Genomic DNA, 26284 nt, shown 5'->3' on the forward strand with positions numbered 1-26284 from the left:
GTGGAGTCAACCCAGAGTATGATCCGTATCCTGGGTCTGTCGGCCACGCTGCCCAACTACCTGGACGTGGCCTCCTTCCTCCACGTCAACCCCTACATCGGACTCTTCTACTTCGACAGCCGCTTCAGACCCGTGCCCCTCGGACAGAGCTTCGTCGGCATCAAGTCCACCAACAAGGTGACCACATACATACACACACTGCTAACACGCATCAAGCTGACCATACTGCCAGAACTCATGTGTCTTTAGCAGGGCCAGGAGTTTTGTTTTACCACGTTCTTCTGAATTATTTGACCTGGTCAAACGTAAGGGAAAGGGGATACCTAGTGAGTTGCTCAACTGAATGCATTCAACTGAAATGTGTCTTCTTCATTTAACCCAACCCCTCTGAATCAGAGAGGTGGGGGGGGGCAGCCTTAATCGATGTCCGTGTCATCAGTACCCGGATAGCAGTTGTTGTTGGGAGGTAACTGCCTTGCTCAAGGGCAGAATGGCAGGTTCGATTCGAACCAGCGACCTTTCGTTTACTCTGCCAATGCTCTTAAACCGTACTAACACAGCTAATATGTATTTCTCTCAGATCCAGCAGCTTCATGATATGGAGGAGGTTTGCTATGAGAAGGTTCTGGAGCAGATCAGAAATGGACATCAGGTAAGGCTCTCTGTACTGTACTGTATGTGTGTGTTAGTCTGTCTCCTTCTCCAGCCCCCAGCTGACTCACTCCCCCAGCTTCCAGAGTTGTGGATTCATCCATTTCCACTTAGCCCCATCTGCGCTGTGTGTTAAGTTCCCAGTCGAACCTGCTGGTTCTGTCTGTATCCCCTTAACATATACCCACACACCTATGCGAACAACACGTACCAACACTTGTGTGTGTGTGTGTGTACACATTGTCTCATTCAAACACACACACAGTGCACAAGTAAATTAATCTACACACAGTTTGCCTGCAGTCAATACATGTTTTTAAAAGGATCTGAAATACTGTACCAGGTTCTGGTATCTGAATTGGAAAATGTGGTTTGTGTTTTCAGTCTCACAGTCGGCAAGTCTAGATGTGATGTCATCTTTCTGTCTGTGGGTCACAGCCCTGAAGCCAAAGCATCTGTCTAGGCTCCATATTAAATTGTCAGAAATGGCTGTGACATATATATTAATTTAATCTGGGAGGGTGATAGATGGAATTGTCTGGATGAAGCCCCCTGGCCCTCCTGTGCTGGGGTTTCAGCCCGGCAGACGGAACTTTAATAAGCTCTCAAACCAGCAGTTACCGTGGACGCTTCCCTCCTCACAGCTCTGCACTGATAAAACACCTTCAATAAATAACAGTTTGCTGCAGTGGGCCCACAGCGAGGGGATGGAAGAGACGCCAGGCTAGGCTACGCTGCTCAATCTGTGCTAACCCCTGCTTAGTAAATGTAACCCTGCAAAAAGAGTTTTAACTTGAGGCTTATTAATAGAATAGACTGTTTGATGATATCACATTGACATATCGTGTGTGCGTGTGCGTGTGTGTGTGCGTGTGTGTGTGCGTGTGTGTGTGCGCATGTGTGTGCGTGTGTGTGCGTGTGTGTGTGATGTACAGCATCACATTAAGAGAATGTTTCACTTCATCTGGCGTTGCTGCCGCAAGTCATTTCCAAACCCCAGACATTCTGTAATTTCTTAAGTCACTGTGCTGAGGAGATGAAACTATCCAGCTAGGCCCTGCTGCTGCTGCCTTCAACATGGCTGAATGATGACACATTAGACTTGAAGAGAAAGAAAATAAGTTTCAAGCTGACATTTCAAAATGTTTTGAGCTTGTACTGCATCATAATTAGAGGTCGACCGATTATGATTTTTCAACGCCGATACCGATTATTGGAGGACCAAGAAAATCCGATACCGATTAATCGGACGATTTACATGTTTTAAATTGATAATGACAATTACAACAATACTGAATGAACACTTATTTTAACTTAATATAATACAGCAATAAAATCAATTTATCCTTAAGTAAATAATGAAACATGTTCAATTTGGTTTAAATAATGCAAAAACAAAGTGTTGGAGAAGAAAGTAAAAGTGCAATATGTGCTATGTAAGAAAGCTACCGTTTCAGTTCCTTGCTCAGAACATGAGAACATATGAAAGCTGGTGGTTCCTTTTAACATGAGTCTTCAATATTCCCAGGTAAGAAGTTTTAGGTTGTAGTTATTGTAGGAGTTATAGGACTATTTCCCTCTATGCCATTTGTATTTCATTAACCTTTGACTATTGGATGTTCTTATAGGCACTTTAGTATTGCCAGTGCAACAGTATAGCCTCCGTCCCTCTCCTCGCTACTCCCTGGGCTTGAACCAGCAACACAACGACAACAGCCACCATCGAAGCAGCGTTACCCATGCAGAGCAAGGGAAACAACCACCCCAAGGCTCAGAGCGACTGAAGTTTGAAACGCTATTAGCACGAGCTAACTAGCTAGCCATTTCACTTCGGTTACACCAGCCTCATCTCGGGAGTTGATAGGCTTGAAGTCATAAACAGCGCAATGATTGATGCACAATGAAGAGCTGCTGGCAAAACGCACTAAAGTGCTGTTTTAATGAATGTTTACTCGCCTGCTTTTGCCTTCCACCGCTCAGTCAGATACTTACATACTTGTATGCTCAGTCAGATTATATGCAACGCAGGACACGCTAGATAATATCTAGTAATATCATCAACCATGTGTAGTTAACTAGTGATTATGATTGATTGTTTTTTATAGGATAAGTTTAATGCCAGCTAGCAACTTACCTTGGCTTACTGCATTCGCGTAACAGGCAGGCTCCTTGTGGAGTGCAACGAGAGAGAGGCAGGTTGTTACTAGTTGGACTAGTTAACTGTAAGGTTGCAAGATTGGTTCCCCGAGCTGACAAGGTTAAAATCTGTCATTCTGCCCGTGAACAAGGCAGTTAGCCCACCGTTCCTAGGCAGTCATTGAAAATAAGTATCTGTTCTTAACTGACTTGCCTAGTTAAATAAAAGGTATAAAATAATAATAATAATAAATCAAATAAAAAACGTGAAATCGTCCCAAATTAATTAGCCATTCTGATTAATCAGTCGACCTCTAATCATAATGCATCATGTAAAATGTGCTACAACATATTCAGCACAGCTTTGGTGGCTCTCCTGTCTCACGGCTCTCCTGTCTCTCTTTTTTTTAATTTCTTTTTTTAAATGCCTTCCTAACCATCTTAAATAAACCTGCCCCATTCAAGAAATGTAGAACCAGGAACAGATATAGCCCTTGGTTCTCCCCAGACCTGACTGCCCTTAACCAACACAAAAACATCGCATGGTGTTCTGCATTAGCATCGAACAGCCCCCGTGATATGCAGCTGTTCAGGGAAGTGAGAAACCGTTATACACAGGCAGTTAGAAAAGCCAAGGCTAGCTTTTTCAAGCAGAAATTTGCTTCCTGCAACACTAACTCAAAAAAGTTCTGGGACACTGTAAAGTCTATGGAGAATAAGAACACCTGCTCCCAGCTGCCCACTGCAATGAAGATAGGAAACACTGTCACCACTGATAAATCCACCATAATTGAGAATTTCAACATGCATTCTTCTACGGCTGGCCATGCTTTCCACCTGGCTACTCCTACCCCGGTCAACAGCACTGCACCCCCCACAGCAACTCGCCCAAGCCTTCCCCATTTCTCCTTCTCCCAAATCCGTTCAGCTGATGTTCTGAAAGAGCTGCAAAATCTGGACCCCTACAAATCAGCCGGGCTAGACAATCTGGACCCTTTCTTTCTAAAATTATCTGCCGAAATTGTTGCCACCCCTATTACTAGCCTGTTCAACCTCTCTTTCGTGTCGTCTGAGATTCACAAAGATTGGAAAGCAGCTGCTGTCATCCCCCTCTTCAAAGGGGGGACACTCTTGACCCAAACTGCTACAGACCTATATCTATCCTACCATGCCTTTCTAAGGTCTTCGAAAGCCAAGTCAACAAACAGATTACCGACCATTTCGAATCTCACCATACCTTTTCTGCTATGTAATCTGGTTTCAGAGCTGGTCATGGGTGCACCTCAGCCACGCTCAAGGTCCTAAACGATATCTTAACCGCCATCGATAAGAAACATTACTGTGCAGCTGTATTCATTGATCTGGCCAAGGCTTTCGACTCTGTCAATCACCAATCCTCATCGGCAGACTCGACAGCCTTGGTTTCTCAAATGATTGCCTCGCCTGGTTCACCAACTATTTCTCTGATAGAGTTCAGTGTGTCAAATCGGAGGGTCTGCTGTCCGGAACTCTGGCAGTCTCTATGGAGGTGCCACAGGGTTCAATTCTTGGACAGACTCTTCTCTGTATACATCAATGAGGTCGCTCTTGCTGCTGGTGAGTCTCTGATCCACCTCTACGCAGAAGACACCATTCTGTATACTTCTGGCCCTTCTTTGGACACTGTGTTAACAACCCTCTAGGCAAGCTTCAATGCCATACAACTCTCCTTCTGTGGCCTCCAATTGCTCTTAAATACAAGTAAAACTAAATGCATGCCCTTCAACCGATCGCTACCTGCACCTGCCCGCCTGTCAAACATCACTACTCTGGACGTTTCTGACTTAGAATACGTGGACAACTACAAATACTTAGGTGTCTGGTTAGACTGTAAATTCTCCTTCTAGACCCATATCAAACATCTCCAATCCAAAGTTAAATCTAGAATTGGCTTCCTATTTCGCAACAAAGCATCCTTCACTCATGCTGCCAAACATACCCTTATAAAACTGACCATCCTATGTCATTTACAAAATATCCTCCAATACCCTACTCAACAAATTGGATGCAGTCTATCACCGTGCAATCCATTTTATCACCAAAGCCCCATATACTACCCACCAATGCGACCAGTACGCTCTCGTTGACTGGCCCTCGCTTCATACTCGTCGCCAAACCCACTGGCTCCATGTCATCTACAAGACCCTGCTAGGTAATGTCCCCCCTTATCTCAGCTCGCTGGTCACCATAGCATCTCCCACCTGTAGCACACGCACCAGCAGGTATATCTCTCTAGTCACCCCCAAAACCAATTCTTTCTTTGGCCGCCTCTCCTTCCAGTTCTCTGCTGCCAATGACTGGAACGAACTACAAAAATCTCTGAAACTGGAAACACTTATCTCCCTCACTAGCTTTAACCACCAACTGTCAGAGCAGCTCACAGATTACTGCACCTGTACATAGCCCACCTATAATTTAGCCCAAACAACTACCTCTTTCCCTACTGTATTTAATTAATTTGTTTATTTTGCTCCTTTGCACCCCATTGTTTTTATTTCTACTTTGCACATTCTTCCATTGCAAATCTACCATTCCAGTGTTTTACTTGCTATATTGTATTTACTTTGCCACCATGGCCTTTTTTTGCCTTTACCTCCCTTATCTCACCTCATTTGCTCACATCGTATATAGACTTGTTTATACTGTATTATTGACTGTATGTTTGTTTTACTCCATGTGTAACTCTGTCGTTGTATGTGTCGAACTGCTTTGCTTTATCTTGGCCAGGTCGCAATTATAAATGAGAACTTGTTCTCAACTTGCCTACCTGGTTAAATAAAGGTTAAATAAATAAAAAATAAAAAACAAACTCATTTGACTGCTGCTATTGGACAAACTATACTTACTGGAATATACATTTTAATCCCCCTTCCAAAGATCTATTTCTCTCTTTGTGTGTGTCCAGTGAATGTTTGGTAGTGACGTAGTGGTAAAAAATATTAGGTGGGTAAACTGATCGGCGGGTACAGTGACATTTTCTGAGACGCATTATGATACATTAGGATACATTAGAATACATTACATTATGATACATTAGGATACATTACATTAGGATGCATTAGAATACATTACATTATGATACATTAGGATACATTACATTAGGATGCATTAGAATACATTACATTATGATACATTAGGATACATAACATTAGGATGCATTAGAATACATTACATTATGATACATTAGGATACATTACATTATGATACATTAGGATACATTAGAATACATTACATTATGATACATTACATTAGGATGCATTAGAATACATTACATTATGATACATTAGGATACATTACATTATGATACATTAGGATACATTAGAATACATTACATTATGATACATTAGGATACATTACATTAGGATGCATTAGAATACATTACATTATGATACATTAGGATACATTACATTAGGACGCATTAGAATACATTACATTATGATACATTAGAATACATTACATTATGATACATTAGGATACATTACATTAGGATGCATTAGAATACATTACATTATGATACATTAGGATACATTACATTAGGATGCATTAGAATACATTACATTATGATACATTAGGATACATTACATTAGGATGCATTAGAATACATTACATTATGATACATTAGGATACATAACATTAGGATGCATTAGAATACATTACATTATGATACATTAGGATACATTACATTAGGATGCATTAGAATACATTACATTATGATACATTAGGATACATTACATTATGATACATTAGGATACATTAGAATACATTACATTATGGTACATTACATTAGGATGCATTAGAATACATTACATTATGATACATTAGGATACATTACATTATGATACATTAGGATACATTAAAATACATTACATTATGATACATTAGGATACATTACGATACATTACGATACATTAGGATACATTAGAATACATTACATTATGATACATTAGGATACATTACATTATGAAACATTACATTGGGATAAGGATATCCCTACCGGCCAAGCCCTCCCTAACCCAGATGACGCTAGGCCAATTGTGCGTCGCCCCATGGACCTCCCGGTCGCGGCCGGCTGCGACAGAGCCTGGGCTCGAACCCAGAGTTTCTGGTGGCACAGCTAGCACTGCGATGCAGTAGACCACTGCGCCACCCGGATTACATTACATTATGATACATTACATTATGATACAGTGACAGAGGAGGGATGACACTTCTGAGCTCTGCAGCAGAACCGGAATCAATGGTGGCACATTATCTGTTATGAGGCTCCCTCTGTGACTGGTACAAAGACAGAGGAAGGAAACATACCCTTCAGGCCTGTACTCACACACACGGACACACACACACACTCACACATGGATATTAACATGCTATCTCTTATCTCCTCTCCCACTGTCTCTCATATTCTCTCTCCCTCCCTCCTCTCTCTAGTCCCTTTATAGTGTCCTTAAAAGACAAGGGGGAAGTAGGTAGGGAGGGAGGGAGAGTCCTTTGCCTCCATCTCATAACTGTCTTGTATTTCTGTTATTGATTGTTTTGTCCATGGTATTGACTGTTTTACAAGGGCAAACTGAGTGTAATAGGAAAATGACAGCCCTTCTCTGTCCTTTTAACAAAAGATTAAAATGGCACCGTGACCTTCTTCTGTTCTCATACATTACAGCAGGAGAGAAGTATCTGCAGTCACAATGGATCTTTAGTGTGGCAAGGAACAGCACTGCACAGTAGTGCTTTTAGATGAGAGGAATGTTGTAGAGAACAGTATGGGTGGACCTCTACCTCTTTTTCTCTGTTTTGACCTTTGACCCCAGACTGATCTGTGTCTGTGTTCTCTGCATCTTCCAGGTGATGGTGTTTGTCTATGCTCAAGACTGACTTCTCTCCGTCCTCTGTGTTTTCCCCTTTGACCCAGACCGTGTCTCTGTTCTCTGTGTGACCCAGGTGATGGTGTTTGTCCACGCTCGTAATGCCACGGTGAGGACAGCCATGGGGTTGATGGAGATGGCTAAGAACCGGGGAGAGTCTTCCTTCTTCCAGCCAGACCATGGACCTGACTACGGCCAGTGTGAGAAATCAGTAAGGAACATACGTTGGTTTTTTTCTGTTTCAGGTGAGGAGTAACTACTGGTTAGGAGTAGACCTGGGTCAGGAGTAGACCTGGGTCAGGAGTAGACCTGGGTCAAGAGTAGACCTGGGTCAGGAGTAGACCTGGGTCAGGAGTAGACCTGGGTCAGGAGTAGACCTGGGTCAGGAGTAGACCTGGGTCAGGAGTAGACCTGGGTCAGGAGTAGACCTGGGTCAGGAGTAACTGCTGGGTCAGGAGTAACTGCTGGGTCAGGAGTAACTGCTGGGTCAGGAGTAGACCTGGGTTAGGAGTAGACCTGGGTTAGGAGTAACTGCTGGGTTAGGAGTAACTGCTGGGTTAGGAGTAGACCTGGGTTAGGAGTAACTACTGGTTTGGAGTAGAGTTGAGATAGTGTTGGCTGCAGGGATTGTCAGGACCATCTGAGTCTTTACATGGAGACTGCTGTAGACTGTTACTCCTACCCCTGTTTATCGTGATAGTGTTTGAGTGGACTAAAGTTACTGTAACTGTAGACTCCAATCTACTGGAGAGTGTACTAAAGGAACTGTATCTGTAGACTCCAGTCTACTGGAGAGTGTACTAAAGGAACTGTATCTGTAGACTCCAGTCTACTGGAGAGTGTACTAAAGTTACTGTAACTATAGACTCCAGTCTACTGGAGTGTGTACTGAAGTGACTATCTGTAGACTCCAGTCTACTGGAGAGTGTACTAAAGTTACTGTAACTATAGACTCCAGTCTACTGGAGAGTGTACTAAAGGAACTGTATCTGTAGACTCCAGTCTACTGGAGAGTGTACTAAAGTTACTGTAACTATAGACTCCAGTCTACTGGAGAGTGTACTAAAGGAACTGTATCTGTAGACTCCAGTCTACTGGAGAGTGTACTAAAGTTACTGTAACTATAGACTCCAGTCTACTGGAGTGTGTACTGAAGTGACTATCTGTAGACTCCAGTCTACTGGAGAGTGTACTAAAGTTACTGTAACTATAGACTCCAGTCTACTGGAGAGTGTACTGAAGTGACTATCTGTAGACTCCAGTCTACTGGAGAGTGTACTAAAGTTACTGTAACTGTAGACTCCAGTCTACTGGAGAGTGTACTAAAGTTACTGTAACTGTAGACTCCAGTCTACTGGAGAGTGTACTAAAGGAACTGTATCTGTAGACTCCAGTCTACTGGAGAGTGTACTAAAGTTACTGTAACTATAGACTCCAGTCTACTGGAGAGTGTACTAAAGGAACTGTATCTGTAGACTCCAGTCTACTGGAGAGTGTACTAAAGTTACTGTAACTATAGACTCCAGTCTACTGGAGAGTGTACTAAAGGAACTGTATCTGTAGACTCCAGTCTACTGGAGAGTGTACTAAAGTTACTGTAACTATATACTCCAGTCTACTGGAGAGTGTACTAAAGTTACTGTAACTATAGACTCCAGTCTACTGGAGTGTGTACTGAAGTGACTATCTGTAGACTCCAGTCTACTGGAGAGTGTACTAAAGTTACTGTAACTATAGACTCCAGTCTACTGGAAAGTGTACTCAAGTTACTGTAACTATATACTCCAGTCTACTGGAGAGTGTACTAAAGTAACTGTAACAATGGACTCCAGTGTACTAAAGTTACTGTGTGCACTGTAAAGTGGCTGTGCGCTCCTCGGCTGGCTCTCCTCTTTGTCTCAGGCTACAGACAAACACCGTTATTTATGAGCATTTATTCATGAGATTTAAAGGAGAGGAAAGTGAGAGAAATTGAGGTCAGGCACCTCTTTAGAGTCGGTTCCTAGGGGGAGAGCTGTAAACAAAGAGGAAGGATGTGTGTGAGAGTCAAAGAGGCCCGCTCTGCCCCCGTAGATACCATGAGCAAACTTTACAGCACTCAGATACAGGCCAATTAACAGGCCAGGGAAGTGAAGTGGAGCTCTGTCACTCGGCGTGTGTTGTCTAAGTGTTTTATCTACTGGGTGTTTGACTGCCTTCTACTTATGCTGTGAATGAGAACAGCACAGGTGTTGAATGTGCTTGAGGAGGACAGTACTGATATTTAACCTGTAGACCATGGAGTAGAGTTCTGGTTGAAGATGAAGACCCGGGCAGACAGACAGACAGACCGGCGGGCGGGCAGGCAGGCAGACAGACAGACAGACAGGCAGGGAGACAGATCTACACACCTACAGATGAAGACAGACAGTCTAGTTTATGGTGTGTAGCCATAAAATGTGAAATTAGCATGCTATAGTCATTTAAATGGATCTCTGTGTGTGTAGCTTGGCCCATGCTCTTGGACCCAACCAGACTCACTATTTCTTGTCCAGGTAGAGTAGCGTATGATCAGAACCTGCTGGTCATGATTGATTCTATTCATCCTGAGCCCATGGCTACAGTCAATCACACAGGACAGGGATCAATAGACAGCCGTGTGCACACACACACACAAGTGTCAGGGTTGGCCTGCTGCCCCCTCAGTGATTTCTGAAAGTCACTCTGCTCCTCCTCACACTACTCTACCACTGGGGCTACGGCATGGACTGCATTCTCACTGTGTGTGTCTTTTTGTGCGTGCGTGCATGTGTTGTGCGCACACACACTCTTACATTTACATTACATTTAAGTCATTTGGCAGACGCTCTTATCCAGAGCGACTTACAAATTGGTGAATTCACCTTATGACATCCAGTGGAACAGCCACTTTACAATAGTGCATCTAGCTACAAAAGATGAAGACAGAAGGTAGCAGTGAAATTACACTCATTTCTGGTTTGGATCCAATCTGTCTCGATTGAAGATAATTGCAGTTACATGGACAAATTCCATATCCAGAGAGAGGCATGAATTGAGAATGAGAGGAGAGAGAGAGGCTCATGAGAGGAGAGAGCTCTCACCTATCCTCATAAGAGACATTGGGAAATGAGAGAGAGAGGGTGTATCAGAGAGAGAGAGAGAGAGAGAGAGAGAGAGAGAGAGAGAGAGAGAGAGAGAGAGAGAGAGAGAGAGAGAGAGAGAGAGAGAGAGAGAGAGAGAGAGAGAGAGAGAGAGAGAGAGAGAGAGAGAGAGAGAGAGAGAGAGAGAGAGAGAGAGAGAGAGAGAGAGAGAGAGAGAGAGAGAGAGAGAGAGAGAGAGAGAGAGAGAGAGAGAGAGAGAGAGAGAGAGAGAGAGAGAGAGAGAGAGAGAGAGAGAGAGAGAGAGAGAGACTTACTTACTTACTTGACACATTGGAAAGAATTAACAAAAAAAAAGTGCAAACTAGAATGCTATTTGGCCCTACACAGAGAGTACACAGCAGCAGAATACCTGACCACTGTGACTGACCCAAAATTAAGGAAAGCTTTGACTATGCACAGACTCAGCGAGCATAGCCTTGCTATTGAGAAAGGCCGCCGTAGGCAGACATGGCTCTCAAGAGAAGACAGGCTATGTGCTCACTGCCCACAAAATGAGGTGGAAACTGAGCTGCACTTCCTAACCTCCTGCCCAATGTATGACCATATTAGAGAGACATATTTCCCTCAGATTACACAGATCCACAAAGAATTCGAAAACAAATCCAATCTTGAAAAACTCCCATATCTACTGGGTGAAATTCCAGTGTGCCATCAGAGCAGCAAGATTTGTGACCTGTTGCCACGAGAAAAGGGCAACCAGTGAAGAACACGCACCATTGTAAATACAACCCTTATCTATGCTTATTTATTTTATCTTGTGTCCTTTAACATTTGTACATTGTTAAAACACTGTATATATATATATAATATGACATTTGTAATGTCTTTATTGTTTTGAAACTTCTGTATGTGTGATGTCTACTGTTAATTTTTATTGTTTATTTCACTTACATTTTATATAAGTGTATATTTATATACACTTTATATATTATCTACCTTACTTGCTTTGGCAATGTTAACACATGTTTCCCATGCCAATAAAGCCCTTGAATTGAATTGAATTGAGAGAGAGAGAGAGAGAGAGAGAGAGAGGTACAGCAACATGAGACAGAGTGATAAATCTACTAACCTTTCCTTTATTCCTCGGGGCCGGCCCAAGATTGATGTGCCTCTAATCTTCCTTCCTATTTATATGGGGAAATGTATAAATATACAAATCATATCACTTTTCACGCTTTGTAAATCTGCAAATACACATGAGAAATTATGTTGTGGCCTGGTTTGACAGAATGGCTATGAATTAGTTGAAGATAGTGTGTGTGTGTATGCCTGGGAATACACATATTTAATTGTGTGAAGCACAATAATACACTTAATTATCTGTTGTTTATGATATGTGTAAGACATCAGAAAAACAATAGACATCAGAAATAGACAATAGACATCAGAAAGCTAATCAACTGTAAAGAGGACTGCGTGCTCCTGTTGAGCTGTGAATTCGACCCTCAGTACAGATGGGGCTGCAACACTTTAGTCAGTGATACAGTAAGATACGATTATTGTTACGTTCGTTTGATTTCTGATGTTAACCTTTAAATGGAGTAAACCCACGATTTATAGCTCGTTGTTCCATGGTTTATACAGCATATGATTAAAGCTAGTTGTTCCATGGTTTATACAGTATATGATTAAAGCTTGTTGTTACATGGTTTATACAGATTAAAGCTGGTTGATCCATGGTTTATACAGATTAAAGCTGGTTGTTCCATGGTTTATGCAGATTAAAGCTGGTTGTTCCATGGTTTATACAGCATATGATTAAAGCTGGTTGTTCCATGGTTTATACAGATTGAAGCTGGTTGTTCCATGGTTTATACAGATTAAAGCTGGTTGTTCCATGGTTTATGCAGATTAAAGCTGGTTGTTCCATGGTTTATGCAGATTAAAGATGGTTGTTCCATGGTTTATGCAGATTAAAGCTGGTTGTTCCATGGTTTATGCAGATTAAAGCTGGTTGTTCCATGGTTTATACAGCATATGATTAAAGCTGGTTGTTCCATGGTTTATACAGCATATGATTAAAGCTGGTTGTTCCATGGTTTATACAGATTAAAGCTGGTTGTTCCATGGTTTATACAGATTAAAGCTGGTTGTTCCATGGTTTATACAGCATATGATTAAAGCTGGCTGTTCCATGGTTTATACAGCATATGATTAAAGCTGGTTGTTCCATGGTTTATACAGCATATGATTAAAGCTGGCTGTTCCATGGTTTATACAGCATATGATTAAAGCTGGTTGTTCCGTGGTTTATACAGATTAACGCTGTTTGTTCCATGGTTTATACACATTAAAGCTGGTTGTTCCATGGTTTATGCAGATTAAAGCTGGTTGTTCCATGGTTTATGCAGATTAAAGCTGGTTGTTCCATGGTTTATACAGATTGCAGCTGGTTGTTCCATGGTTTATGCAGATTAAAGCTTGTTGTTCCATGGTTTATGCAGATTAAAGCTGGTTGTTCCATGGTTTATGCAGATTAAAGCTGGTTGTTCCATGGTTTATACAGCATATGATTAAAACTGGTTGTTCCATGGTTTATACAGTATATGATTAAAACTGGGTGTTCCATGGTTTATACAGTATATGATTAAAGCTGGTTGTTCCATGGTTTATAGAGATTAAAGCTGGTTGTTCCATGGTTTATACAGCATATGATTAAAGCTGGCTGTTCCGTGGTTTATACAGTTTGTGATTAAAGCTGGTTGTTCCATGGTTTATACAGTATATGATTAACGCTTGTTGTTCCATGGTTTATGCAGATTAAAGCTGGTTGTTCCATGGTTTATGCAGATTAAAGCTGGTTGTTCCATGGTTTATGCAGATTAAACCTGTTTGTTCCATGGTTTATACACATTAAAGCTGGTTGTTTCATGGTTTATGTAGATTAAAGCTGGTTGTTCCATGGTTTATGCAGATTAAAGCTGGTTGTTCCATGGTTTATGCAGATTAAAGCTGGTTGTTCCATAGTTTATACAGATTAAAGCTGGTTGTTCCATGGTTTATACAGCATATGATTAAAGCTGGTTGTTCCATGGTTTATACAGATTGAAGCTGGTTGTTCCATGGTTTATACAGATTAAAGCTGGTTGTTCCATGGTTTATGCAGATTAAAGCTGGTTGTTCCATGGTTTATGCAGATTAAAGCTGTTGTTCCATGGTTTATGCAGATTAAAGCTGGTTGTTCCATGGTTTATACAGCATATGATTAAAGCTGGCTGTTCCGTGGTTTATACAGCATATGATTAAAGCTGGTTGTTCCATGGTTTATACAGCATATGATTAAAGCTGGTTGTTCCTTGGTTTATACAGTATATGATTAAAGCTGGTTGTTCCATGGTTTATACAGTATATGATTAAAGCTGGTTGTTCCATGGTTTATACAGCATATGATTAAAGCTGGTTGTTCCTTGGTTTATACAGCATATGATTAAAGCTGGTTGTTCCTTGGTTTATACAGTATATGATTAAAGCTGGTTGTTCCATGGTTTATACAGTATATGATTAGAGCTGGTTGTTCCATGGTTTATAAAGTATATGATTAAAGCTTGTTTTTCCATGGTTTATGCAGATTAAAGCTGGTTGTTCCATGGTTTATGCAGATTAAAGCTGGTTGTTCCATGGTTTATGCAGATTAAAGCTGGTTGTTCCATGGTTTATACAGTATATGATTCAAACTGGTTGTTCCATGGTTTATACAGTATATGATTAAAGCTGGTTGTTCCATGGTTTATACAGATTAAAGCTGGTTGTTCCATGGTTTATACAGTATATGATTAAAGCTGGTTGTTCCATGGTTTATACAGATTAAAGCTGGTTGTCCCATGGTTTATACAGCATATGATTAAAGCTGGCTGTTCCGTGGTTTATACAGCATATGAATAAAGCTGGCTGTTCCGTGGTTTATACAGCATATTATTAAAGCTGGTTGTTCCATGGTTTATACAGATTAAATCTGGTTGTTCCATGGTTTATACAGCATATGATGAAAGCTGGTTGGTCCTTGGTTTATACAGTATATGATTAAAGCTGGTTCCATGGTTTATACAGTATATGATTAAAGCTGGTTCCATGGTTTATACAGATTAAAGCTGGTTGTTCCATGGTTTATACAGATTAAAGCTGGTTGTTCCATGGTTTATGCAGATTAACGCTGTTTGTTCCATGGTTTATACACATTAAAGCTGGTTGTTCCATGGTTTATGCAAATTAAAGCTGATTGTTCCATGGTTTATGCAGATTAAAGCTAGTTGTTCCATGGTTTATACAGATTGAAGCTGGTTGTTCCATGGTTTATACAGATTAAAGCTTGTTGTTCCATGGTTTATGCAGATTAAAGCTGGTTGTTCCATGGTTTATGCAGATTAAAGCTGGTTGTTCCATGGTTTATACAGCATATGATTAAAGCTGGTTGTTCCATGGTTTATACAGTATATGATTAAAACTGGTTGTTCCATGGTTTATACAGTATATGATTAAAGCTGGTTGTTCCATGGTTTATAGAGATTAAAGCTGGTTGTTCCATGGTTTATACAGCATATGATTAAAGCTGGCTGTTCCATGGTTTATACAGTATATGATTAAAGCTGGTTGTTCCTTGGTTTATACAGTATATGATTAAAACTGGTTGTTCCATGGTTTATACAGTATATGATTAAAACTGGTTGTTCCTTGGTTTATACAGTATATGATTAAAGCTGGTTGTTCCTTGGTTTATACAGTATATGATTAAAGCTGGTTGTTCCATGGTTTATACAGTATATGATTAAAGCTTGTTGTTCCATGGTTTATGCAGATTAAAGCTGGTTGTTCCATGGTTTATGCAGATTAAAGCTGGTTGTTCCATGGTTTATACAGCATATGATTAAAGCTGGTTGTTCCATGGTTTATACAGTATATGATTAAAACTGGTTGTTCCATGGTTTATACAGTATATGATTAAAGCTGGTTGTTCCATGGTTTATGCAGATTAAAGCTGGTTGTCCCATGGTTTATACAGCATATGATTAAAGCTGGCTGTTCCGTGGTTTATACAGCATATGATTAAAGCTGGCTGTTCCGTGGTTTATACAGTATATGATTAAAGCTGGTTGTTCCATGTTTTATAGAGATTAAAGCTGGTTGTTCCATGGTTTATACAGCATATGATTAAAGCTGGCTGTTCCGTGGTTTATACAGTTTGTGATTAAAGCTTGTTGTTCCATGGTTTATGCAGATTAAAGCTGTTTGTTCCATGGTTTATACATATTAAAGCTGGTTTTTCCATGGTTTATGCAGATTAAAGCTGGTTGTTCCATGGTTTATACAGGTTAAAGCTGGTTGTTCCATGGTTTATACAGGTTAAAGCTGGTTGTTCCATGGTTTATACAGGTTAAAGCTGGTTGTTCCGTGGTTTATACAGGTTAAAGCTGGTTGTTCCGTGGTTTATACAGATTAACGCTGGTTGTTCTGTGTTTTATACAGATTAAAGCTTGTTGTTCCATGGTTTATGCAGATTAAAGCTGGTTGTTCCATGGTTTATGCAGATTAAAGCTGGTTGTTCCATGGTTTATACAGCATATGATTAAAACTGGTTGTTCCATGGTTTATACAGTATATGATTAAAGCTGGTTGTTCCATGGTTTATAAAGATTAAAGCTGGTTGTTCCATGGTTTATACAGTATATGATTAGAGCTGGTTGTTCCATGGTTTATAAAGTATATGATTAAAGCTTGTTTTTCGATGGTTTATGATTAAAGCTTGTTTTTCGATGGTTTATGCAGATTAAAGCTGGTTGTTCCATGGTTTATGCAGATTAAAGCTGGTTGTTCCATGGTTTATACAGCATATGATTAAAGCTGGTTGTTCCATGGTTTATACAGTATATGATTAAAGCTGGTTGTTCCATGGTTTATACAGATTAAAGCTGGTTGTTCCATGGTTTATACAGTATATGATTAAAGCTGGTTGTTCCATGGTTTATACAGATTAAAGCTGGTTGTCACATGGTTTATACAGCATATGATTAAAGCTGGCTGTTCCGTGGTTTATACAGCATATGAATAAAGCTGGCTGTTCCGTGGTTTATACAGCATATTATTAAAGCTGGTTGTTCCATGGTTTATACAGATTAAATCTGGTTGTTCCATGGTTTATACAGCATATGATGAAAGCTGGTTGGTCCTTGGTTTATACAGTATATGATTAAAGCTGGTTCCATGGTTTATACAGTATATGATTAAAGCTGGTTCCATGGTTTATACAGATTAAAGCTGGTTGTTCCATGGTTTATACAGATTAAAGCTGGTTGTTCCATGGTTTATGCAGATTAACGCTGTTTGTTCCATGGTTTATACACATTAAAGCTGGTTGTTCCATGGTTTATGCAGATTAAAGCTAGTTGTTCCATGGTTTATACAGATTGAAGCTGGTTGTTCCATGGTTTATACAGATTAAAGCTTGTTGTTCCATGGTTTATGCAGATTAAAGCTGGTTGTTCCATGGTTTATGCAGATTAAAGCTGGTTGTTCCATGGTTTATACAGCATATGATTAAAGCTGGTTGTTCCATGGTTTATACAGTATATGATTAAAGCTGGTTGTTCCATGGTTTATACAGCATATGATTAAAGCTGGCTGTTCCGTGGTTTATACAGTTTGTGATTAAAGCTGGTTGTTCCATGGTTTATACAGCATATGATTAAAGCTTGTTGTTCCATGGTTTATACAGTATATGATTAAAGCTGGTTGTTCCTTGGTTTATACAGTATATGATTAAATCTGGTTGTTCCATGGTTTATACAGTATATGATTAAAACTGGTTGTTCCTTGGTTTATACAGTATATGATTAAAGCTGGTTGTTCCTTGGTTTATACAGTATATGATTAAAGCTGGTTGTTCCATGGTTTATACAGTATATGATTAAAGCTTGTTGTTCCATGGTTTATGCAGATTAAAGCTGGTTGTTCCATGGTTTATGCAGATTAAAGCTGGTTGTTCCATGGTTTATACAGCATATGATTAAAGCTGGTTGTTCCATGGTTTATACAGTATATGATTAAAGCTGGTTGTTCCATGGTTTATACAGTATATGATTAAAGCTGGTTGTTCCATGGTTTATACAGATTAAAGCTGGTTGTCCCATGGTTTATACAGCATATGATTAAAGCTGGCTGTTCCGTGGTTTATACAGCATATGATTAAAGCTGGCTGTTCCGTGGTTTATACAGTATATGATTAAAGCTGGTTGTTCCATGGTTTATAGAGATTAAAGCTGGTTGTTCCATGGTTTATACAGCATATGATTAAAGCTGGCTGTTCCGTGGTTTATACAGTTTGTGATTAAAGCTTGTTGTTCCATGGTTTATGCAGATTAAAGCTGTTTGTTCCATGGTTTATACATATTAAAGCTGGTTTTTCCATGGTTTATGCAGATTAAAGCTGGTTTTTCCATGGTTTATACAGGTTAAAGCTGGTTGTTCCATGGTTTATACAGGTTAAAGCTGGTTGTTCCGTGGTTTATACAGGTTAAAGCTGGTTGTTCCGTGGTTTATACAGATTAACGCTGGTTCTGTGTTTTATACAGATTAAAGCTTGTTGTTCCATGGTGTATGCAGATTAAAGCTGGTTGTTCCATGGTTTATGCAGATTAAAGCTGGTTGTTCCATGGTTTATACAGCATATGATTAAAGCTGGTTGTTCCATGGTTTATACAGCATATGATTAAAACTGGTTGTTCCATGGTTTATACAGTATATGATTAAAGCTGGTTGTTCCATGGTTTATAGAGATTAAAGCTGGTTGTTCCATGGTTTATACAGCATATGATTAAAGCTGGTTGTTCCATGGTTTATACAGCATATGATTAAAGCTGGCTGTTCCGTGGTTTATACAGTTTGTGATTAAAGCTGGTTGTTCCATGGTTTATACAGCATATGATTAAAGCTTGTTGTTCCATGGTTTATACAGTATATGATTAAAGCTGGTTGTTCCTTGGTTTATACAGTATATGATTAAAGCTGGTTGTTCCTTGGTTTATACAGTATATGATTAAAGCTGGTTGTTCCATGGTTTATACAGTATATGATTAAAGCTTGTTGTTCCATGGTTTATGCAGATTAAAGCTGGTTGTTCCATGGTTTATGCAGATTAAAGCTGGTTGTTCCATGGTTTATGCAGATTACAGCTGGTTGTTCCATAGTTTATACAGATTAAAGCTGGTTGTTCCATGGTTTATACAGCATATGATTAAAGCTGGTTGTTCCATGGTTTATACAGATTGAAGCTGGTTGTTCCATGGTTTATACAGATTAAAGCTGGTTGTTCCATGGTTTATGCAGATTAAAGCTGGTTGTTCCATGGTTTATGCAGATTAAAGCTGGTTGTTCCATGGTTTATGCAGATTAAAGCTGTTGTTCCATGGTTTATGCAGATTAAAGATGGTTGTTCCATGGTTTATACAGCATATGATTAAAGCTGGCTGTTCTGTGGTTTATACAGCATATGATTAAAGCTGGTTGTTCCATGGTTTATACAGTATATGATTAAAGCTTGTTGTTCCATGGTTTATGCAGATTAAAGCTGTTTGTTCCATGGTTTATACATATTAAAGCTGGTTTTTCCATGGTTTATGCAGATTAAAGCTGGTTGTTCCATGGTTTATACAGGTTAAAGCTGGTTGTTCCATGGTTTATACAGGTTAAAGCTGGTTGTTCCATGGTTTATACAGGTTAAAGCTGGTTGTTCCGTGGTTTATACAGGTTAAAGCTAGTTGTTCCATGGTTTATACAGGTTAAAGCTGGTTGTTCCATGGTTTATACAGGTTAAAGCTGGTTGTTCCATGGTTTATACAGGTTAAAGCTGGTTGTTCCGTGGTTTATACAGATTAACGCTGGTTGTTCTGTGTTTTATACAGATTAAAGCTGGTTGTTCCATGGTTTATACAGCATATGAATTAAGCTGGTTGTTCCATGGTTTATACAGTATATGATTCAAGCTGGTTGTTCCATGGTTTATACAGATTAAAGCTGGTTGTTCCATGGTTTATACAGATATTACAGCTGGTTGTTCCATGGTTTATACAGTATATGATTAACGCTGGTTGTTCCATGGTTTATACAGCATATGATTAAAGCTGGTTGTTCCATGGTTTATACAGCATATGATTAAAGCTTGTTGTTCCATGGTTTATACAGTATATGATTAAAGCTGGTTGTTCCTTGGTTTATACAGTATATGATTAAAGCTGGTTGTTCCTTGGTTTATACAGTATATGATTAAAGCTGGTTGTTCCATGGTTTATACAGTATATGATTAAAGCTTGTTGTTCCATGGTTTATGCAGATTAAAGCTGGTTGTTCCATGGTTTATGCAGATTAAAGCTGTTTGTTCCATGGTTTATGCACATTAAAGCTGGTTGTTCCATGGTTTATGCAGATTAAAGCTGGTTGTTCCATAGTTTATACAGATTAAAGCTGGTTGTTCCATGGTTTATACAGCATATGATTAAAGCTGGTTGTTCCATGGTTTATACAGATTGAAGCTGGTTGTTCCATGGTTTATACAGATTAAAGCTGGTTGTTCCATGGTTTATGCAGATTAAAGCTGGTTGTTCCATGGTTTATGCAGATTAAAGCTGGTTGTTCCATGGTTTATGCAGATTAAAGCTGGTTGTTCCATGGTTTATGCAGATTAAAGCTGTTGTTCCATGGTTTATACAGATTAAAGCTGGTTGTTCCATGGTTTATGCAGATTAAAGCTGGTTGTTCCATGGTTTATGCAGATTAAAGCTGTTGTTCCATGGTTTATGCAGATTAAAGCTGGTTGTTCCATGGTTTATACAGCATATGATTAAAGCTGGTTGTTCCATGGTTTATACAGCATATGATTAAAGCTGGTTGTTCCATGGTTTATACAGCATATGATTAAAGCTGGTTGTTCCATGGTTTATACAGTATATGATTAAAGCTGGTTGTTCCATGGTTTATACAGTATATGATTAAAGCTTGTTGTTCCATGGTTTATACAGATTAAAGCTGTTTGTTCCATGGTTTATACAGATTAAAGCTGGTTGTTCCATGGTTTATACAGATTAAAGCTGGTTGTTCCATGGTTTATACAGGTTAAAGCTGGTTGTTCCATGGTTTATACAGGTTAAAGCTGGTTGTTCCATGGTTTATACAGGTTAAAGCTGGTTGTTCCATGGTTTATACAGATTAACGCTGGTTGTTCTGTGTTTTATACAGATTAAAGCTGGTTGTTCCATGGTTTATGCAGATTAAAGCTAGTTGTTCCACGGTTTATACAGATTGAAGCTGGTTGTTCCATGGTTTATACAGATTAAAGCTATGCGTAATAAATGGAATGCATATAGATGTATTTATGCTATGTCAACAAACGCTATAATCTTGTAATTGTTAAAGTATTTACAAATGCCTTTTAAGACGTTAATAAGCAGAACATAAAATGAAGTGTTAGCAAAGGACCTCCAGAGTAGTAGTTGAGCTCTTTCCTCCATTGTCCTGCTGTCCTCGTGTCTGTCTCTTTGTCCGTGCACCTGTCAGTCTTGTATTAATGGGTAAGGGAGCACGAGGCTGATTCCACTCTAAGCCCACACAGAGATAATGCATGACTTATTTGTGCTGGGAAATTGGCCCACATTAATATTTATAGGTGATTTTTAATCTCCCGTATGCATATGTAGTGGAGTATACAGCACCTCTAAGGTCAGTTATATAATTTGGCATTATTTATCCTCCCTTTTAAAAGTCAAAAGTGATTCCAGTATATTTTCTCTCTCATAATGTTCATTAATTGACTCGGGGGTTGAAGAGGCTGTCAATCTAGCTTAGATATCTTAATGCAGCCACTAGAATAAAGAGTGCTGCTGGAATAATGGTTATTTATTGAGCTAGTTCATCATGTCTATGCAAATCATGTCTATCAGAGTGAAATAGTCAAAGTTTCTCATTAAGTGGAACATTTAAATGGTCAGACCATCTGTTGGCCTGTCCATACTACTTTTGAAAAGGGTTCTCTCGCATGTGTGTGCACATGTAATGTGTGTGTGTGTGTGGTGGTGTCAGTGTACGAGTGCATGGTGAGTATGCCTGTGTGAGAACTCCACCCATACAGCCCACTAGCGTGTCCTCTCCAGTTTGATGGGTCCTCTCTGTGAGATGAAAGGTGCTCTGTCACAGCGACCCAGCACCAGAGAACAGTACAGTGGCTCAGCTGTGGGGATGAAGAGCCACCTAGTGGCCAGGTTAGGGTACAGCAGGACAGGACAGCTCTCCTCCGCACATTTTTGGGTTGAGTCCCAAATGGCACCCTATTCCCTATATAGTGTATTACTTTTGAGCCCAGTGAACCCAGATTGAGCTGTTTTAGAGCTATGGCCATGAGTCCATCGTGGCTTTAGAGCCATCTGTTCTAGTCAGTGAAGTGGTGTCTATGGCGTGTACACCAGTATTGTGTAGGTCTATTGTATAGTGCTGAGAGCCAGTTGGAGTCAGTATAGCTGTAGACAGGGTGGTTTACTGCTTGTTTTAGTTTGAGATGTTGACTTGTATCGAAGGCCAACCTCATTTAGTGGAGAGGTACTGAGAGGTGCTGATGATCTAGTGTAGACTGCAGACAGGAAATAGGCATTTCCGATGGATGGGTGGATGGATGGATGGATGCCCATTGATGTGGATGAAAGGATGATGACTGTCTCTTTCCTTCTCTCTTATCCAGCTCTCTCTCTTCCTCTCCCCCTCATCTTGTTTTTTTTTTATCTCTCACTCTCTCTGGAGTCTAGGGGGGGGTGGCGGTGGTGAAGTGTATCTTTCATCTTCTGCGCTGTACTGTATCTTTGATGGGGTTTCGTGTCCTGTTGCGTTGACAGGGTGTCTGTCGGAGGGAAGCGTTTAGCTCTGTAGACGTTCAGACGCGGCGGAGACGCTCGGCCACCTGGGACTCCACGCCGCCTGCCTGCCGATACACAGGACCTCAACACGCTCATTAATGTCTATATTTGTCTTCGTTTGGGGCTATTTTTACACTGCCGATGATCTTATGAACATGTCTGAGTTGCCGTGACGATCTGTCACTACTGTACGCCCAAGCTGATAGCGCAGACTAAAGAGTGATAAACTGCAATGAGACAGAAACACACTCAGAGAAAACACACGCACACACAGTCGGATACAGGTAACACTCACACACTGACAACCACAAGATGACTGGATGTGTAATACAGTGCTGTAGATAAATAGACAGACGGGTGCAAGAAAAGTACTGCGAAGGAAAATACACATTTTAGTGTAAAAGCTCATTTGCGGTCTGGTAGCCTGAGGGACCGGTCTAACATGTAACCGTGGTCATGCATACCAACCCACTCTCTCTCATCGTCCTGTTTAATTGCTACATCATCAGGTTGTAAAAGGCTGAGTTGAGTGTGTGGTTCTGCTGTGCCTCCCACCGTGTCCCTCTGAGAAAACAAAGAACTGCTGTCACACACTGGCTGCCTGGCTTTCATCTCCTCTCTCTCTCTCTCTCTCTCTCTCTCTCACTCACTCACTCACTCACTCACTCACTCACTCACTCACTCACTCACTCACTCACTCACTCACTCACTCACTCACTCACTCACTCACTCACTCACTCACTCACTCACACGCATGCATGTAAGACCATAACCCACTGTAAACACATGCCACAAGCAGACACACACCCCTCCACCCCATACATAGACCTACATACTGTTTATACTATACTGGATGTACTGTACCCAGCAGAAATGTTTTGATCAGACACACAAAGGGAGAGAAAGAGCAAGAACGATAGGGGGAAAAAGAGTGGGGGGTAAAGTGGAGTAGAGTAAGTGAGTAAGTGTCAGCTTCTCCGCCCGCTCAGTCCGTCAGCTCCTCCGCCCGCTCAGTCCGTCAGCTCCTCCGCCCGCTCAGTCCGTCAGCTCCTCCGCCCGCTCAGTCCGTCAGCTCCTCCGCCCGCTCAGTCCGTCAGCTCCTCCGCCCGCTCAGTCCGCTCCGCTCCTCCGTCAGCCCACTCCCGCTCCTTCCCTCCGCCCGCTCAGTCCGTCAGCTCCTCCCTCCCTCCGCCCACTCAGTCCGTCAGCTCCGCCCACTCAGTCCGTCAGCTCCTCCGCCCACTCAGTCCGTCCTCCTCGCCTCTCAGTCCGTCCGCTCCTCCGCCCGCTCAGTCCGTCCGCTCCTCCGCCCGCTCAGTCCGTCAGCTCAGCTCCTCCGCCCGCTCAGTCCGTCCGCTCCTCCTCCGCCCGCTCAGTCCGCTCAGTCCGTCCGCTCCTCCGCCCGCTCAGTCCGTCAGCTCCTCCTCCGCCCCTCCAGTCCGTCAGCTCCTCCGCCCTCCGCTTGCCCTCGCCGTCAGCTCCTCCGCTCTGTCAGTCCGTCCGCTCCTCCGCTTCCTCCATCCGCTCAGTCCGTCAGCTCCTCCGCTCCTCCGCTCGCTCAGTCCGTCAGCTCCTCCGCTTCCGTCCCGCCCGCTCTCCGTCAGCTCCGCCGTCTCCTCCGCCCGCTCAGTCCGTCAGCTCCTCCTCCGCGTCCGTCAGTTCCTCCGCTCCTCCGCCCGCTCAGTCCGTCAGCTCCTCCGCCCGCTCATTCCGTCAGCTCCCGCTCCTCCGCCCGCTTCCCTCCTCCCACTCAGTCCGTCAGCTCCTCCGCTCAGTTAATCCGCCCGCTCAGTCAGCGTCAGCTCTCCGCATCTCCTCCGCTCGCCCTCTGTCCGTCAGCTCCTCCTGGTCCGTAATGCTCCTCCGCCCGCTCAGTCTCAGCTCCTCCTCCGCTCCTCCAGCTCCTCCGCTCAGTCCTCCGTCAGCTCCTCCGCTCTGTCCGTCAGTCCTCCGCCCGCTCCGTCCGCCCAGTCCCGTCAGTCTCCGCTCCTCCGCCCCGCTCAGTCCGTCAGCTCCTCCGCCCGCTCCCGTCCGCTCCTCCGCTGTTTCTCTGTCCGTCAGCTCCTCCGCCCGCTCAGTCCGTCAGCTCCTCCGCTCCTCCGCTCCCATGCTCCAGTGTCAGCTCCTCCGCTCAGTCCGTCAGCTCCGCCCGCTGTCCGGCTCCTCCGCCCGCTCTGTCCGTCAGCTCCTCCGCTCGTCAGCTCCTCCGCCCGCTCAGTCCGTCAGCTCCTCCGCTCCTCCGCCCGCTCAGTCCGTCAGCTCCTCCGCTCCTCCTCCCACTCCGCCCGCTCAGTCCGTCAGCTCCTCCGCCCCGCTCAGTCCGTCCGCTCCTCCGCCCGCTCAGTCCGTCAGCTCCTCCGCCCGCTCAGTCCGTCATCTCCTCCGCTCGCCCTCTGTCCGTCAGCTCCTCCGCCCGCTCAGTCCGTCAGCTCCTCCGCTCGCCCTCTGTCCGTCAGCTCCTCCGCCCGCTCAGTCCGTCAGCTCCTCCGCTCCTCCGCCCGCTCAGTCCGTCAGCTCCTCCGCTCCTCCGCTCGCCCTCTGTCCGTCAGCTCCTCCGCTCGCCCTCTGTCCGTCAGCTCCTCCGCTCGCCCTCTGTCCGTCAGCTCCTCCGCTCGCCCTCTGTCCGTCAGCTCCTCCATCCGCTCAGTCCGTCAGCTCCTCCGCTCCTCCGCCCGCTCAGTCCGTCCCTCCGCCCGCTCAGTCCGTCAGCTCCTCCGCCCTCCGCCCACTTAGTCCGTCAGCTCCTCCGCCCCGCTCAGTCCGTCAGCTCCTCCGCCCCCTCAGTCCGTCAGCTCCTCCGCCCGCTCAGTCCGTCAGCTCCTCCGCCCGCTCAGTCCGTCAGCTCCTCCGCCGCTCAGTCCGTCCAGCTCCTCCGCTCCTCCGTATCCCCTCTTTCCGTCAGCTCCTCCGCTCTGTCGCTGCCAAACCCTCTGTCCGTCGCTCCTCCGCTCCTCCGCTCGCCCTGTCCGTCAGCTCCTCCGCTCCCCTCTGTCCGTCAGCTCCTCCGCTCCTCCGCTCAGTTCTCTGTCGTTAACAGCTCCAGTTCCTCCGCTCCTCCGCCCGCTCAGTCCGTCAGCTCCTCCGCCCGCTCAGTCCGTCAGCTCCTCCGCCCGCTCAGTCCGTCAGCTCCTCCGCCCGCTCAGTCCGTCAGCTCCTCCGCCGCCGCTCAGTCCGTCAGTCTCCTCCGCCCGCTCAGTCCGTCATCTCCTCCGCCCGCTCAGTCCGTCATCTCCTCCGCCCGCTCAGTCCGTCAATCTCCTCCGCTGTGATTCCGCCCGCTCAGTCCGTCAGTCCTCCGCTCCTCCGCCCGCTCAGTCCGTCAGCTCCTCCGCCCGCTCAGTCCGTCAGCTCCTCCGCCCGCTCAGTCCGTCAGCTCCTCCGCCCGCTCAGTCCGTCAGCTCCTCCGCCGCTCAGTCCGTCAGCTCCTCCGCCCGCTCAGTCCGTGTTCCTCCGCCCGCTCAGTCCGTCAGCTCCTCCGCCCGCTCAGTCCGTCAGCTCCTCCGCTCCTCCGCTCGCCCTCTGTCCGTCAGCTCCTCCGCTCGCCCTCTGT

The 26284-nt window shown here is 43.2% G+C and overlaps 1 protein-coding gene across 1 annotated transcript in view; it reads left to right on the plus strand.

The window, feature by feature from the left end:
• Positions 1-26284, plus strand: part of LOC135522059 (activating signal cointegrator 1 complex subunit 3-like) — a 162227-nt gene that overhangs the window by 63136 nt on the left and 72807 nt on the right. Inside the window, 3 exon segments of the mRNA XM_064947975.1 lie at positions 1-177; positions 581-652; positions 7765-7899. Of these exon segments, the coding sequence (XP_064804047.1) occupies positions 1-177; positions 581-652; positions 7765-7899 (384 nt within the window).

The sequence above is a fragment of the Oncorhynchus masou genome, chromosome 30, assembly GCF_036934945.1.
Source record: "Oncorhynchus masou masou isolate Uvic2021 chromosome 30, UVic_Omas_1.1, whole genome shotgun sequence".
In the NCBI taxonomy this organism is placed as follows: Eukaryota; Metazoa; Chordata; class Actinopteri; order Salmoniformes; family Salmonidae; genus Oncorhynchus; species Oncorhynchus masou.